Raw genomic sequence first — 13,697 nt, forward strand, 5'->3', positions numbered from 1 at the left:
TGTGTTGCATTTCAATAAAGTTTATTTCCTAGATCACGACGAAAAGGCCCAATATTTGATTTCAAAAGCATAAACGGATCCAGAAAAGAGACTACAATGAAGTCTACCATCTTTCATTCGTAAGTTGAGAAATACAATGTTTTAAGAGAGGAAATTATTTGTCGCAGTAATCCTAAACTGCCCATTCAAAGATCTGTAAAAAATGTTTGCTGGAAATTAAATGTGAACAAAAGTAAATAAAAAGTCAAACCTGAACCTCACTTTTTTTCAATGGATTAAATGTTGTCATTGATCTAATACAAGACTCCATATAAAAGCAGATAAGTGATTTTTTTTTGTTGTTGATTGTAGTACATCTCGAAAAAGTGAGGCTTGGGGGCCAAAAGCGACCATTAGACTGTGTTCATTGGGTCAAAGTAAAAGCATGAAACTGATCACTGATCAGACATTATTTTCAACAACTATACAATTAACGTGGCCCATCGTCTCCTTATAAACTTTTCTATTTTTGTACAGAATGGAAAATACATAAAAACACTAATTTTAACTTCAAAATAAAAAGGTTTAAAATTATTAATACGTTTTTATAAACGAGTTAATTTTAAACACAACGAATTGAATTCCTAAAAACTGACGAAAAGTGTTTCCTCTGTGTCCATGAGAGAAGTGATGATTTCAGGTTAAACTAGTTGAAGTGGTGACATAACTCTTGTTATGATCTTCACATTTGGTCTGTTTCCGTCTATTTGTTCCTCCTATTTGTGAGTTTCCTTTCTCCTTTTTGTTCTTTTCTGTTCTTTGAAATGTTCTTGTTGCTTAACTTTTCCCATTATTTTACAGCTCTTTTTCTTAGTCCTTTTTTTCTTAGTTCTTTTTTTCTGCCTGACGGCCCCTTATAACATCCATAGCATATAATCAGGTAAATAGCCTTAATGTTGTATCGTGGTTGGAAAGACAAGGTCTCACTGCAAGGATTCTTTTTGAGAACAAAAATCTGTTTTAACATATTAGATAGGTCGGGAGGTTGTCGGTTCGCTTCCCGGTCGGAATGAAGACACATTTCTGTGTGGATTTGTATGTTCTCCCCGTGTTGGGTTTACTCCGAGTTTGATTGGGAACTTGGGGATATTGTCCTTAGGAATGAGTGTTTGAATGGTTATCTTTGTGTGCCCGACAACAGACTGGTGTCCTGTCCAGGGTGTCCCCCGCCTCTCGCCCGACTAAACTGAGATTAAGCCCCCCCACGACCCCCATAAGGGAACAAGCCGACCAGAAAATGAATGAACATCCGGGATTCATGACAAAAACATTTTTCATAGCTTGACTCGTGACCCTAATATTAGGAAGAAATTGCAAAGTTTCTCGCTACACACAAACAAAATGGATCCACGACCTAGTGTGTCACGACACAGTCTCGTGAGGATTTGATGGAACGGTACAAGAACATTCCAACATATTCAAGAAGGCAAATTGGGAGCCATGTGTTTGTGGAGCCAAGTTTAACCCTGCTTGCTAAACCAGTCCACCGGCTGTGCCAGACTGACAGGCAGGAACATATAGAAGGTTGTGTGAAGGTATTATGCAAAGGGAAAAAAAACAGACTAATTTTAAAAAGGGTACTCAACGTAGACCCCTTTAAAAAAAAAGTAGACAAAATTAAAGAGACAAAAGTAGAAGAAGCGGGTACAAAGAGAGAGGGGGCGTGTAGAGTCATACAGAATTAGAGGGCGAGAGAAAGAGTGGAGGAAGCCAAGCTTTCTGTGGCTTAGCCAGACTGGAGCGGTGGGACTTGGCTGGCTTTGGACCCTTGGCTTCACTATTAAAGTATTGAAGAAAGAAAAAAAAAAATCACAGTCAAAAAAAAAAAAATGAAGAGGGCAAAGAGCTATGCCAAGAATGCTCAGGCAAGAAGCAACACATTAGGATTGTTCCTTCTGCTTGTGTTTTCTCAAACACATTCAAACAATAGGTGGGATCGAGTGAACCAGGCAACTAGCAATGGACTCTGCTCTGGCAGCTTGGCACTGGTTTTCAAAGAGTCGTGCGTAAATTCCATAAAACGAAATCTGAATTTTCTTTGAAAAAACAACAACACTTAAATACTCGCACTTACTGAGCTTGTTAGATGAGGTTTTCCACCCTTAAAGCAGGAAGTCCCCTGGGTCTACGTTTCCTTGGTTTCAGTCCGAAACATACGATGAAGCCAATTAGTCACAAACCCCCTTTATCCCAATTAAAAAAGCCAAGTTGGTCAAAAATATACTAGTAGTTAATTAAAAAAAAGTCATTGGGTTTAAAGATAATTCTGAAAGGAATTAGAATAAGATACAGCCATACTTTACATACATTAATTTTTAGGACTAGTTTAAAATCTGAGCTTTGTTCTGGCAAATTAAGTCGCATTATGCAAACAGATGATTCTGTAAAAGGGGTTGTTGTTTTCAGGTTTAAATCAACCTCAATAAATAATAGAATGCACATATTTTAAAATGAAAAATTATGAATCTTATCATTAAGTTCAATACAAATATGTGCTGAACCCAGGCTCACTAGCTAATGCTAAAGCCATGCTATCTGCCTTGAGGGATAGTATTAGGTGCTTAGGTGCATTAGATGAATGAAATAACGGTTTCATTCATAAATCAGCAGTTTGATCAAGGTTCAAGCTGGTCAACCATCAATTCAGGTAGCTTCGCCGTATATTATTGGCGCTCTTAGTCAAAATTACAAAAATATCCTCAGAAAAACAAACAATCAAAACTCATCTTCATATTCCCCACACGGAGCAGATGGCTCGCTTTGCTTGGACAAACAAAAGCAGCCGATAATACAAATCTAAACGAGCCAGCTACCCGCATCACGCAGAGATATGGTCACCATTTCGTCATCTACTGTATACACTCAACTGTTCAGGGGATTTTTCAGATTAACGATGGGAAAAACAAGGACTTATTTTCTGAACTTCCACGTCTACTGATAGCTTAAGTGAAGGATTATAGCATTTGGATTGTATAGATCCATCACAGTGGGAGGTATGTGTTAAAAACATCTCCATGGATTTCATTTTGGTCACAACACACATAATAACGTAGTTTAGTTACATCACATACATTGATTTTAATCAAATTCCTTTTTTACGCTTAAATGACAAAACTTTATTCTACCTGATTCCATTTATTTTCCTATGTTGAGTCGTAAACACATCATCTTATATTATATATCTCTATATAATATTCTATGTAAATTGTTTTCATTTATATTGTATATGCAATTACGCTTTATCACAAATGTTAACACAAATTCAGTATAAGTTCCATAAACCATTGGGTGAACTAAAATAAAATGTTTTATTTTTGCCAAAACATGGCCTTGTTAGACATTTTGTATTAAATGTTTAAGGTATGTCAAGACGACATCCCTTAACCCTAACCCTAATTGTAGCCCTAACCCTAACCCTAACTGTGGCCCTAACCCAAACCCTAACCCTAACCCTAACCCTAACCCTAACCCTAACCCTAACCCTAACCCTAACCCTAACCCTAACCCTAACCCTAACCCTAACCCTAACCCTATCCCTAACCCTAACCCTGACCTTACCCAACCCTAATCCAAGACAAATCTTCTTAAAAAGACAATTCTTGATCTAAATAGTACACAAATCATTTACAAAATAACATGAACACACAATTTAAGTTTGCAATATTCTTAGGATATTATTCTCTTCATTTCGGGCCATTTTTCTACTTCACGTCTTTCTTTTGCTTTGACTGCTCAAAAACACTCACAATATCTTTTTGTGGCCATTTGGGAAAATGACCAGGACCAGGAATAAGTGGTCCCAAGACCAAGAACACCAACAAGATGATGCAAATATAGAGAGTTTTCAGTAAGGCAAAAGGGAGTATTGAGTCATAACAAGTGATTTGACTCATTGTTATCAAAATCGACTTTATTTAACGTATTACAATCCAACTAGTAACACAAAGAAGGGTTTGTTTAATCCACTCACTGTCGAAACAAATGGGTTTCTTTGGTTATTCTCATCCCAAAAAAAATCCGCTTTTGTTTCTTTGGCCATATGTCTGAGAGAGTGTGTGTACGCAGCAGAGAGGCAACCTCACAGCCGTGTCATATCCTGGGCTTGGAGGAGAGTGGAGGATGCCAAGACCTGAAACGTGATGATGAGGGGGTGTGTGAGTGAGTCGGGAAAGAAAAAACCTTTCCAAGATGATGTGAGAGTGTGCACTCACAGTGTACACACATGTAATTAGAAGCCCATTTACATGTGGGAAAAAGGAATCCATCCAGCTTTTTCTTTTTTTTTTTTTCCCTTTCCACAGCCTCTTCCTGTGTGTGTTTGTGTGTCCCGGCATACAAATTCTTTGAGCCGGCGTGGTTGGGTTTGGTCTTCACATGATCCAACCCACGAGAGGAGGGGAAGGAGACGAGCCAACGCTGCTCCCTCTGTCTTCTGTTATTATGAATCCTGCGCATACACAAGCACACACTCTTTCGTCTGTGTTTTGGTGTATCACAAGCAACTTGGCAGGGAAAAAAACACGTGTATTTCAGTGCCAGTGCAAAAAATGTGTTAGAGTTTTCTCAGCTTTTACCAAAGGACCCAGTGGGAAATGAGGTTTAACGCCCCCACTCTCCACCGGTTTCCTCTCACACTCTTTTACAATTAGCCCTCTTTTCTCCAGCTCTTCTCCTGTGCTTTTAATTTCCTCCTTTATTCTGAATTACTTTTCATTTTCTCTCTCTAATTGAACCTGCGCGACTCTTGGCTCATTGTTCACTGACGCTGAATGGCCTCTGATTAGGTCAATTTTTTACTCAAAAACTTTTCCGAGCACATTCTCGCAGGCGTTATCATTTGTATCAGAGCCTATTGTAAACGTGTAGGCTTCATGTTCTGACGTGGCTCCATATATACAAACAATGGACGCCGTTGGAGAGTGACGGTAAGCTAGAGAAAGCGCGGTCAGATGAAACAGGCACTTGGTATTCCATTCAATTCCGAACCGTGACACACATGGGGATGGCAAGTATGCAAATGATGAAAGACTTCATATGTTTCAGCTCAGCAACAGGAATGGTCAACATATTTAGCCATGTTTGGCTTGGAACAGTCTCATTGCATGTAGGGAGCTAGCATTAGCCTCCAGTTGTAGTGCGACATGACTGAGGATCCTTGAATGGCCCCTCACCCGAGGAGCCTCCATGATAGTGTCTGGTTATACCTGTTTAATTCCAGTACGCCTGAAAACAAAGACAACAAATGTGGACCCTGTGGACAGCTTAGCCTAAATCCCCCGATGCCATGGGCCCCCCTTGTATTTCCATATTCCAAAGGCCATAATTAAATACACAAAAATGTGTTACGGGGTGCTAAATTACACCCTAGAATGACTAGTTAGCCACTAACTGAGCTAGCAAGTATACAATTTAGTTCAACATGTCTCACTTTATGTTACAGTTGAAGAGATTCCCTAAGTCACTGGGAGTTCAAGTTAAGTTAAGTTAAGTTAGACGGACATTATCTTACCAGGATAATCATATTAACTTGAGTAGGAACTTGCTTGCTTTGAGACATTGGCTCCTTGTGTTTGACTCATCTGACTCATTTGTTTTCTTATAACATGCTTATAATAAAGAATTACAATTTGGCTGAAAATATCATTTTAAATGTACATTGTTGTTTCAGGATCGAGGTGATCCGAAGGCTCTGGGTCAAGGTGAACGACCTCCACCAATGTATATGTATTTCTAAAAAGCCAGGGAGGTCGTTCACAAGGGATACCACAAACACATCTGTTTTCAGGTTCCGGGTCACCTTGACCCTGTCATAACACAGTGGTAAATTCTATGTTGTATTTTCCAGATATAGGAAATAGAACCAAATGGCTAGAATCACAGCTTTTAAACGTCTTGACACATTTATATAATTTTTGGGGCCAAAGATTTCGTAGAATGAGCCCACATGTGCGAAAGAATTAGTATTATTATTGAAAAAACCCTAAATAATACAACCTAGGGTTGTTTCAGTGATTGACTATCACAGTATTGCTTGAGATTCTGGTCACCACTCATTTTTCACCATTTTTTTCAATCAAACAAATGATGTTTTATATCAGGGGATGGGCAATTTGAATGTCTAGAAGGAGCAAAATTATATGGTGTTGTGAGGGACTATTTATTCCAAAAGAAAGACTTAATATGATGGAAATAAGTGACAAAATCAAATGTTGTTAATAAGGATATAACAACAGTTGTGTAAATATGTTGTAGATACCTGTAGAAAAGAAAAATACATTACAGTATAGACAAAATAAAGGGAGAAAGGAGTACATTTGAGAGTAGAATGTGTGATGAATATGGTTATTAATCTACATGATCACTTTTAGTTGATCTCACGAGGGCCAAATAAATCCACACAATGGGCCACACTTTGCCCAAATCTAATTTAGATCACGAAACTACAATATTTTACTGTACGAGAAAAAAAATGGTAGGTTAATGGTTTAGCTATAACTGGATTCCTTCTTCTCTGACAAAAGTATTTCCTTCGGAGGCATAATACTTCATTGTATTAGCGTGAAGAATTTTGGGTGCTGGATTGTCATTAAAAACAAATATAAGTTAGACTTATTTACCGCGTCTTAATGGAGAGAACCTCAAATCCTCACTGTACAACTAGTTTTGTCACGATCTGTGAGGTATTCCAACTTAAAGTACAGCTTAATATTGAAACTTCAAAAGGATGGAACGTGAATTCGAAACCAACCAGGCCGCAGAGTCACCCGGGTTTTGACCATTCTCCGAAGTGACTCCAGTGGCCTCATTCTGTTGGAGGAAGTTCAGCAGAGTTCATCTCTCCTGAACCGAGGCCAGCTACTGTCTCCTTCCTTGTCTCCTCACCCCAGACCCCTCGTTCACGTATCCCGAGGGGATCGCTGGCTCAGCACACACATCCCCCCTCTGTCCGTCCCAACTGTCTTTACCTTCTTTTTCTTTTTTTTCCCTTCGGGCTTCATGATGTCACAGAGACTCTTCTACCTGTGTTCAGGTGGAGTGAGTGAGGTGTCAGGTTTCGTTTTCAATTCAGAGCCCAAAAACCTCTGGTTTTTAATCCAGAAAAGAGGGTGAATAGAGACGGAAAGGAGAGAAGATATCAGGGAATTCGAGCCTTGGACAGCTGTCGTTTTTTGTTTCCTCCTTCTAGTCCTTCTCTTCTCAAGCTTTCCCTTTGTTGGCCCCAAAAATGTACCCAGTCTGGGTATTTTAAGTTGCTCAATGTACTAAAAGGAATTTTCTTCTTGGCCAATTTAATCTTTTAGAACCAAATTTGATAAGTGAATATTTGAAATCTTTTTGTTTCTGTTTATTAGTGATGGTCTGGAGAAGCTTCATGAAGCAGTGTCATTGTTTTATGAGTCCACTAGATGGCGGTCTCTGCACTATTTTCCTTTGTTTTGAACAACTGTATGAATGAAACATATTTGTGTCGCCACCTACTGACCTCCAAACATCATGAAACTGTTTCATGAAGCTTCATCAACCCATCACTACTTTTTATGTTGTACTACGGTTATCAAATAAAAGTACTAAAGGGAGAAGAGACTTTTTCATTTTTGGTAAAAAATGTTCTATAATGTCATGTAAATATTGTAATGTGTTAAACCTTAAGTATACCATCAATGCTTGATAAATGATAACATTAATATGTGATGATCCTTTATCCTTAACCAGCTGAACTTGTACAAAGATGGACTCTATCTAAATACTACAAAACTTCAATTCAATCAATCAATCAATATACTTTATTGATTTCCAGATAGAAATCTCACAGAGAAATTCTATTTCAATTGCAGTGCCACAGAAATCATCTAAGTTTGAGACCCCTGTATTGGAGACATTATCATTGTAGGTGCCCATTATTATTGTTTTATATATTGAAGGCAGCTATCTGAACTTTCATTTTAACGATCAAATGTTACTTAACATTTATTTATGTCATGTTATGTTCTGTTACTATTGCTATTTTGTTTTTTGCAGGATTTAAATTTTAAGAAAGACTGAGAAATAAACACTTTTTTAAAGGAGAGTGAAATAAAAAACGGTAACGATAGTCTTTTCAGAATTGTACAATTTAATAGCCCGAGGAATGAATGAGTCCTTGAGTCTATTTGTTTTGCACCTGGGAAGGAGCATTCATGCACTCAATCTGCTTCTCTGCTCAATGATGACAGTTTATATATAGTTTAGTTTTGTATTAAGGTAGACCTTTTCTTTGATTAAGGTTATCTTTTTGTGACATATTATGGGTAGGCCTTTTTCTCTTCATTATTAAATCACAAAATACGTTGTTTTTTGTAAATCAAAGTTCAAAAAGTCTTTATTTTGTTCTTGATTGAAGTAACTTTTCTTTTTGGTTGAATAATAAAGAAACAAATCTACCTTTATAGTATGAGTTATTAACTTAGTACGAAACATGACTCACACTTTTATTTTTTTAATCAATTCACTTTTTGTCTGCTTTAATAAAATAAATGAATTGCAAAATATATATAATAAACAAACTAGTTTGTGTCGATTGATGTTGAACTCAGTCAACCTAATTTAAGCGTCTTATTTAAAAAAGATGCGATAAAAGATCTCAAACCCTCTTCACAGACGAGCTGTTTTTATTTCTCAAATTCACTCTCCTCTTTTTACTCCTCTGACGTCTCTCTCACCACATCCTGGTGCTGACTTCAGAGGACGTCGGCATATTTACAGTTTAACGGGTTTCATGCGAGTTCCCGCTTGACGCCATCTCACGCACATAAACGCAAACTCTCTCAGGGGGTTGAGTTCTCGCCGTGCAATTATAAAGTCAACAACATGGTAGGTTACTGTCCAATCTGTGGGAAACCTGTCTACTTCGGTGAGTAGTTTCACGTGTGCCATCGAAAAGAAACGCATTGATGATTGTTTGGTTGGATTGGCATGGTTTTCAAAGACTTAAGCAAGTATACTGATGTATGGGTTCACTTTTAGGAAGCAGTTTCAGAACAAAAGTCTTTTGTCATTGATTGCAAGCATCGATAGGAAGTGGGTTTTAGCAAACACGTCTTGCAAAATGCTTTGTGAATTTCATCATTTGGGCACTTTTTTTTTCTCAAGAACCCCAAACTATAGTGGCGCAAAGAGTTTCAGTTAGAATCTGTTTCATGTTGTAGTTCATTTACTCACATAATTATATTTACAGATGCTTAAAGAAAAGAGTTGAATTCATAATATACATATAAAAAAATCTCATGTGTCTTAAATTCTTTAAACACCTATATTTTCCATTTAGATTTAGCATTAGCTAAGGTTTGGTACAATTTTATTTTTTTTGGTACGTTTAGCTAGCTAGCGTCACTCTGCTACGGTAACTGTCAGTACAGGACCAGGTATGGACATGTGTTGGAACAACATAAAATCAATGAATTCAAAAGACATTAACCTTCTTAACTTTGTAAAAAAAACAAAAAACTTTCATATCTAGATCTACAACCTGAAAGGATACAAGAAAAATACCATTACAATTGCGTTTTAAAGTCAATCTTAAAGCAAACTGAACTGTAAGCCTTTTTATCTATGTTTATATATATATATATATATATATATATATATATATATATATATATATGATTCCTTTAGCATAGCTAGTATAGCATCATTTACAACACTGGCAACAAAGGTCTTCTGATTCTAATTCTGATGTGTGTATTCAATTATGTATAGCAGCATCTCAGTCAAATTATTGTGTTGACTGTGGGAAACAATCCATATAATTTTAATGCCTACAATCCTCCAAAGAAAATTCCCCGAGAGGCTGTGGCACAAAATGAGTGGGGGTGGCGAGGACGCCGCGCTCAGGAGAATGTTTTTGGATATAATTATCATCCATACATCAGCTCACGTTTTAATCTCTTGGCGTCGCAGGTGAGAAGAAGCGATCCCTGGGGAGAGACTATCATCCGCTTTGTCTCAAGTGTCAGAAATGCAACCGACAACTCACGGCAGGGCAGCATGCTGAGGTAATAGAGGGTAACCTGGGGTGTATCCGATGTTTTATGAGCTCGTGTAACGCCCTCTAACCCGCTTCAACCAATGATTTAACCCACGAACCGTGGTCCTGCTTTCGGCCACTGATACAGAACAATGGCCTTGTATCTAGGCCTCCCCTGTTTAAAAGGGCTAGCTTCCCTGGCTCATACTCCTAGGAGAACTCAGTCGAGTCAAGCCGATTAGGCATTGCAGATAGAGGACAATGCTTTCACTCATAGAACTGGGGTTTCAACCAGGTTATCTATTTCTATGTTGGAAGTTCTCTGACCTCTGAGCGACTTTGCTATTGATTTATCCTCTTAGAATAACTGAGTTAAGGGGGATGCATGGATTCATAGAACCTGGGTTACACTACAGTAACCTTTTTGTATGTTGGACGTGCTTCGCTATTGGTTAACACCATTGCAAGTAAGTAAGTAAGTAATTTATATTTATAGAGCGCTTTTCCAGACCAGGGTCACAAAGCGCTTAATCAATCAAAACAATACACAATAAAATATATACTTAAAAGGTAAAGATAACACAGAGAATGAATGAATGCTCTCCTAGAAGGGCCTCAACGAAAATTCTTCCAACGCTTGTGGCCACAGACCACTGACAAAGGTAGTCTCAAGCCAGACCTCCTTTTTTAAACATACACCCCAGTTTCTTTGCATCGGGTCAAAAGGGACCACACAGACCCTGTCACTGCATATGTATTTCTGGCAGCCAGGGAGGTCGTATAGACGCAACTCATAGGAAGAAAAAAATTAATTTTCCTGCACAACCCCGAGGTAACAAGGGCCAAAAGGTGCCTGTAGATGAGGCAACGTGGGTTGGTTCATGTCCAGCCCAGTTACCTGACCCACAAACAAACAATAGAATAGAATCTGAACAGGGATGAGCCCAAGACCACGAGAAGTTGGAGTTTCCTGCAGGTTAGGTTCTATAGTGTGCGATGATCCACTGAAATTCTGCCACCTGCTGGATGTGGAGTCCATTTTCCTTTTCTAGTGATCAAAGCATGACTAACAACCAACCATGAAGCCCATAAGATAGCTCGAAACCTGTATAAACTGTGAAAAAAAAAAGTGAATAACTTGTCTATTTTTTAGTACGACGAGAAGCCTTATTGCTCACATTGCTACATACGGATGTTTGGACCACGGAGTAAGTACTTTAAATGTATATTTTATTAGTGGTTGTTTTTTTTTAAACGTTTTTATTAATGTTTAACCAGTTATCAAGCATTAACTATAAATATTTTCTTTAATATGTTTTTTAGATATTTATTTACATTATTTATGACATTATTATTGCCAATATTCCATTTTCATTTGACGTCTTTGGTAAAAGTCACTCTAACGAAATATGTTCCTTTGCACAATAAAAACAATGAAAAAAAAGAAGGTTTTATTTCTTCTTCTGACAGGTAAAAGATGAAGCATCTATCCAACAAAGACAACAAAGACGTGATTGACAGGCACAGAGACCTCCACCTCGACAAAATCGCCCACTGGATTTTCCTACCCTTCGCTGGTTCTGCATAGAGAGAGTTTAGTTGATATTAATAAATCTGTTTTTCAAATACTCTGGTCTCAATTGTGGATTATGCAAAAGGACTTGCTTTATGGTCATGAAGTTAAAAGGTAAGCTTCAACCACTAAATCATTGAAATCAAAAATATTTCCAGTTTTAAAACAGTTTACTGAACAGTATCTAATGATGCCTTTTGAAGAAATACATTTAAATACAGTTTAGCATAAGCAAATAGTCCATTTAAGGTTGAGTGCAGAGACTTAGGCGAGCGTTGGCAGAGTAATAAACCCGAGCGTTTGCCAGAAGACTTGAAGCACACACTTAAGTTGAAGCCCGCTTCACGGCCTTGTCACCCACTGATGGATGAAACACACTAAACCGTCACACGTCGGACAAAACGCTGAGGCAAACATTTCAGGGTTTGTCCTTGAATGCTTCATAACGCGGGAGAAAGCGACGGACAAAGACCGAGGGAGAATGAACTGATGGGATTATTGGAGCATCCTGCAAAGAGGAGGCAGAGGGAAGCCTCGCTCTTTTTCTTGATGCCTTTGAACCTGGGATTTACTCTCTCTCATCCTCCAGATCCACCCCTCCTCTCCACGTGTCTCCTTCACCCTCTAACCCTCTACCTTGACAGATCACATGACTGCTTTGATACCAGCTGGCTGACTGGTTGGTTTTCATGACGCTTGGTTTTCTCAGAGGAGGAGGTGGAGTGGAGATGAAGTACACTTGGAAATAATTAGATGGATAGATGGATAGATGGATGGATGGATGGATGGATGGATGGATGGATGGATGGATGGATGGATGGATGGATGGATGGATGGATGGATGGATGGATGGTTGGTTGGTTGGTTGGTTGGTTGGATGGATGGATGGATGGATGGATGGATGGATGGATGGATGGATGGATGGATGGATGGATGGATGGATGGATGGATGGATGGATGGATGGATGGATGGATGGATGGATGGATGGATGGATGGATGGATGGATGGATGGATAGATAGATAGATAGATAGATAGATAGATAGATAGATAGATAGATAGATAGATAGATAGATAGATAGATAGATAGATAGATAGATAGATAGATAGATAGATAGATAGATAGATAGATAGATAGATAGATAGATAGATAGATAGATAGATAGATAGATAGATAGATAGATAGATAGATAGATAGATAGATAGATAGATAGATAGATAGATAGATAGATAGATAGATAGATAGATAGATAGATAGATAGATAGATAGATAGATAGATAGATAGATAGATAGATAGATAGATAAAAACCGAAAGTAAAAAGTGTTACGAATACGACTGTTGTTGAGATTGTAGGATGCTAATTCTCTTTCTATCTTAAAAACAGACGATGGATGGAATATTGTTTTTTAGTTAAGTTTATTTCTTTCTTTTTACAAGCGTGTTCCGTTGCTTCCAAGAGGTGAAGGGATTTGCAACTTACATTCTGAATATCTGCTACCATCTAGCGGCAGACTCTGTTACTGAATCTTTTTTTTCTCAATTCTGCTATAAAGTGTTTATAGCACACTACCTCGTTTAAAAAAGAGTAAGTTAAACCGCAAAACTATTTGTTTAATTTAGGGGCGTATTTTTTCCGTTCCCTTTTACCCTATTAAAACAAGTCTTTAGGCGTCTTCATAGCTCACGAGCTGATGAAATATATTTATATATAGAATCAAGGATAGATTAATAAAACTATAGTTATAATAGATATGTAAATGTATTTTCAGGAATACGAAAATGATTCAAAAAAGGTCAAACCCACAACATTAAAATGTACTAATAGAATGAAAACTATGGCTTTCTATTTTATTATACCTTTAAATTAAAATTAACAGTCTCAATTCAAGCTTGCATCTTATTAAAGGATTTTTGAAAACGTTTGGACAACATTCATAAAATACAGGGTTGGCCGCTTTATACTTGTTCTAGTGAATAAAAAGATTGCAAATAACAAAGCGTGAAAACGTTATTAACCTTGAAATAAAACTGCTCTCTAAAACAGAACAATAAAGAAATGGTTCCAGGCGCACACTAGTATG

General features: G+C 37.7%; 1 protein-coding gene across 1 annotated transcript; it reads left to right on the plus strand.

Annotated features, from left to right (window-relative positions):
• The first annotated feature begins 8,792 nt into the window (after nt 1–8,792).
• Nucleotides 8,793–11,671, plus strand: LOC148089177 (cysteine-rich protein 1). The gene is made up of 4 exons (XM_087783204.1): nt 8,793–8,929; nt 9,976–10,070; nt 11,196–11,250; nt 11,513–11,671. Exons 1-4 carry the CDS (start codon nt 8,887–8,889, stop codon nt 11,521–11,523), a joined length of 204 nt encoding a protein of 67 aa, XP_087639330.1. The 5' UTR covers nt 8,793–8,886; the 3' UTR covers nt 11,524–11,671.
• The last annotated feature ends 2,026 nt before the right edge of the window (nt 11,672–13,697 follow it).

The sequence above is a fragment of the Callionymus lyra genome, chromosome 1 (assembly GCF_982586985.1).
Source record: "Callionymus lyra chromosome 1, fCalLyr1.hap1.1, whole genome shotgun sequence".
In the NCBI taxonomy this organism is placed as follows: domain Eukaryota; kingdom Metazoa; phylum Chordata; class Actinopteri; order Syngnathiformes; family Callionymidae; genus Callionymus; species Callionymus lyra.

Bases quoted from the DNA above. Each gene is read 5' to 3' on its own strand.
- LOC148089177 (XM_087783204.1), top strand. From the start codon at position 8,887: ATGGTAGGTTACTGTCCAATCTGTGGGAAACCTGTCTACTTCG. The intron at 8,930-9,975 runs GTGAGTAGTTTC...TTGGCGTCGCAG, and splicing joins TGGGAAACCTGTCTACTTCG to GTGAGAAGAAGCGATCCCTG. The intron at 10,071-11,195 runs GTAATAGAGGGT...TCTATTTTTTAG, and splicing joins CGGCAGGGCAGCATGCTGAG to TACGACGAGAAGCCTTATTG.